Consider the following 904-nt stretch of genomic DNA (forward strand, 5'->3'; position numbering starts at 1 on the left):
TTTTTTTTTTTTTTTTTTTTGGTAGTAAGAACTAGGGGATAAAGTACCTTATATTATTATCCATCATACACAAGTATTTATTGGTAACCTTTTTTTCAGGCTTTTTTTTGGGGGTGTGTGTGACAGGTAGAATCCTCATTCCCCAAGCAGGGATCGAACCCATGGCCCCTGTGAGTGGAAACGTGGATTCCTAACCACTGGAGCTCTAGGGAAGTCCCTTATTGGTTATCCTAAACGAAGTAAAATCCAATCTTGTATCAAAATATTTACTTCTATTTTTTCTCATGTATGAGAGGGACTTTTTGGGTGTGTATTGAGGTACATAATCATTTTAAAATCATATTTTCAAGGGACTTCCCTGGTGATCCAGCAAGGTTAAGACTCTGAATGTTCAGTGCAGGGAGGACACAGGTTCAATCCCTGGTCGGGGAACCAGTCCACATGCTGTGTGGCACAGCCTAAAAATAAATAAAATAAACTTAAAAATTTTTTTTCAATTTTCGTAGCTGCACGAACACGTGGGCAAGATTGCATTTCAGAAGATTAATAGGAGATGTCGCATTCTGACGACTGGATCTCCAGATTGTGATGCCAAAATGTAAAATCTTGCCAAAAAAAAAACCCAAAACAAGTCACTGGACCCAACAGTTCGTTTAGCCTTGTTTTCCTGGGTGTGGTCATTTCACATCAGCCTGTCCCCTACATGGGAGACTGTTTTAAACGTTCTCCTATTGTGGAATGTATTCCCCAAAAACTTGGACGAGGGCAGGGGGCTGTCCCAGGACGCAGGGAGGAGTGTACCTGTCCTGGGGCACCTGGCCGCCCGCCAGCTGGACCACGGTGGGGAAGACGTCCATCAGGCTGGTGGGCTCGTGGATCACGTGGCCGGCCGGCAGGACCCCGG

At 44.7% G+C, this 904-nt stretch overlaps 1 protein-coding gene across 1 annotated transcript in view; it reads right to left on the reverse strand.

The window, feature by feature from the left end:
* Positions 1-710: 710 nt before the first annotated feature.
* The window catches only part of LOC104988301 (arylsulfatase D-like), a 10,498-nt gene continuing 10,304 nt past the window's right edge, over positions 711-904 (reverse strand). The window contains exon 7 of the mRNA XM_010839588.1: positions 711-902. Within this exon, the coding sequence (XP_010837890.1) occupies positions 729-902 (174 nt within the window). The 3' untranslated portion in view covers positions 711-728. The remainder of the gene's footprint in view (positions 903-904) is intronic.

The sequence above is a fragment of the Bison bison genome, unplaced genomic scaffold (genome assembly GCF_000754665.1).
Source record: "Bison bison bison isolate TAMUID 2011002044 unplaced genomic scaffold, Bison_UMD1.0 scf7180017846416, whole genome shotgun sequence".
NCBI classification, from domain to species: domain Eukaryota; kingdom Metazoa; phylum Chordata; class Mammalia; order Artiodactyla; family Bovidae; genus Bison; species Bison bison.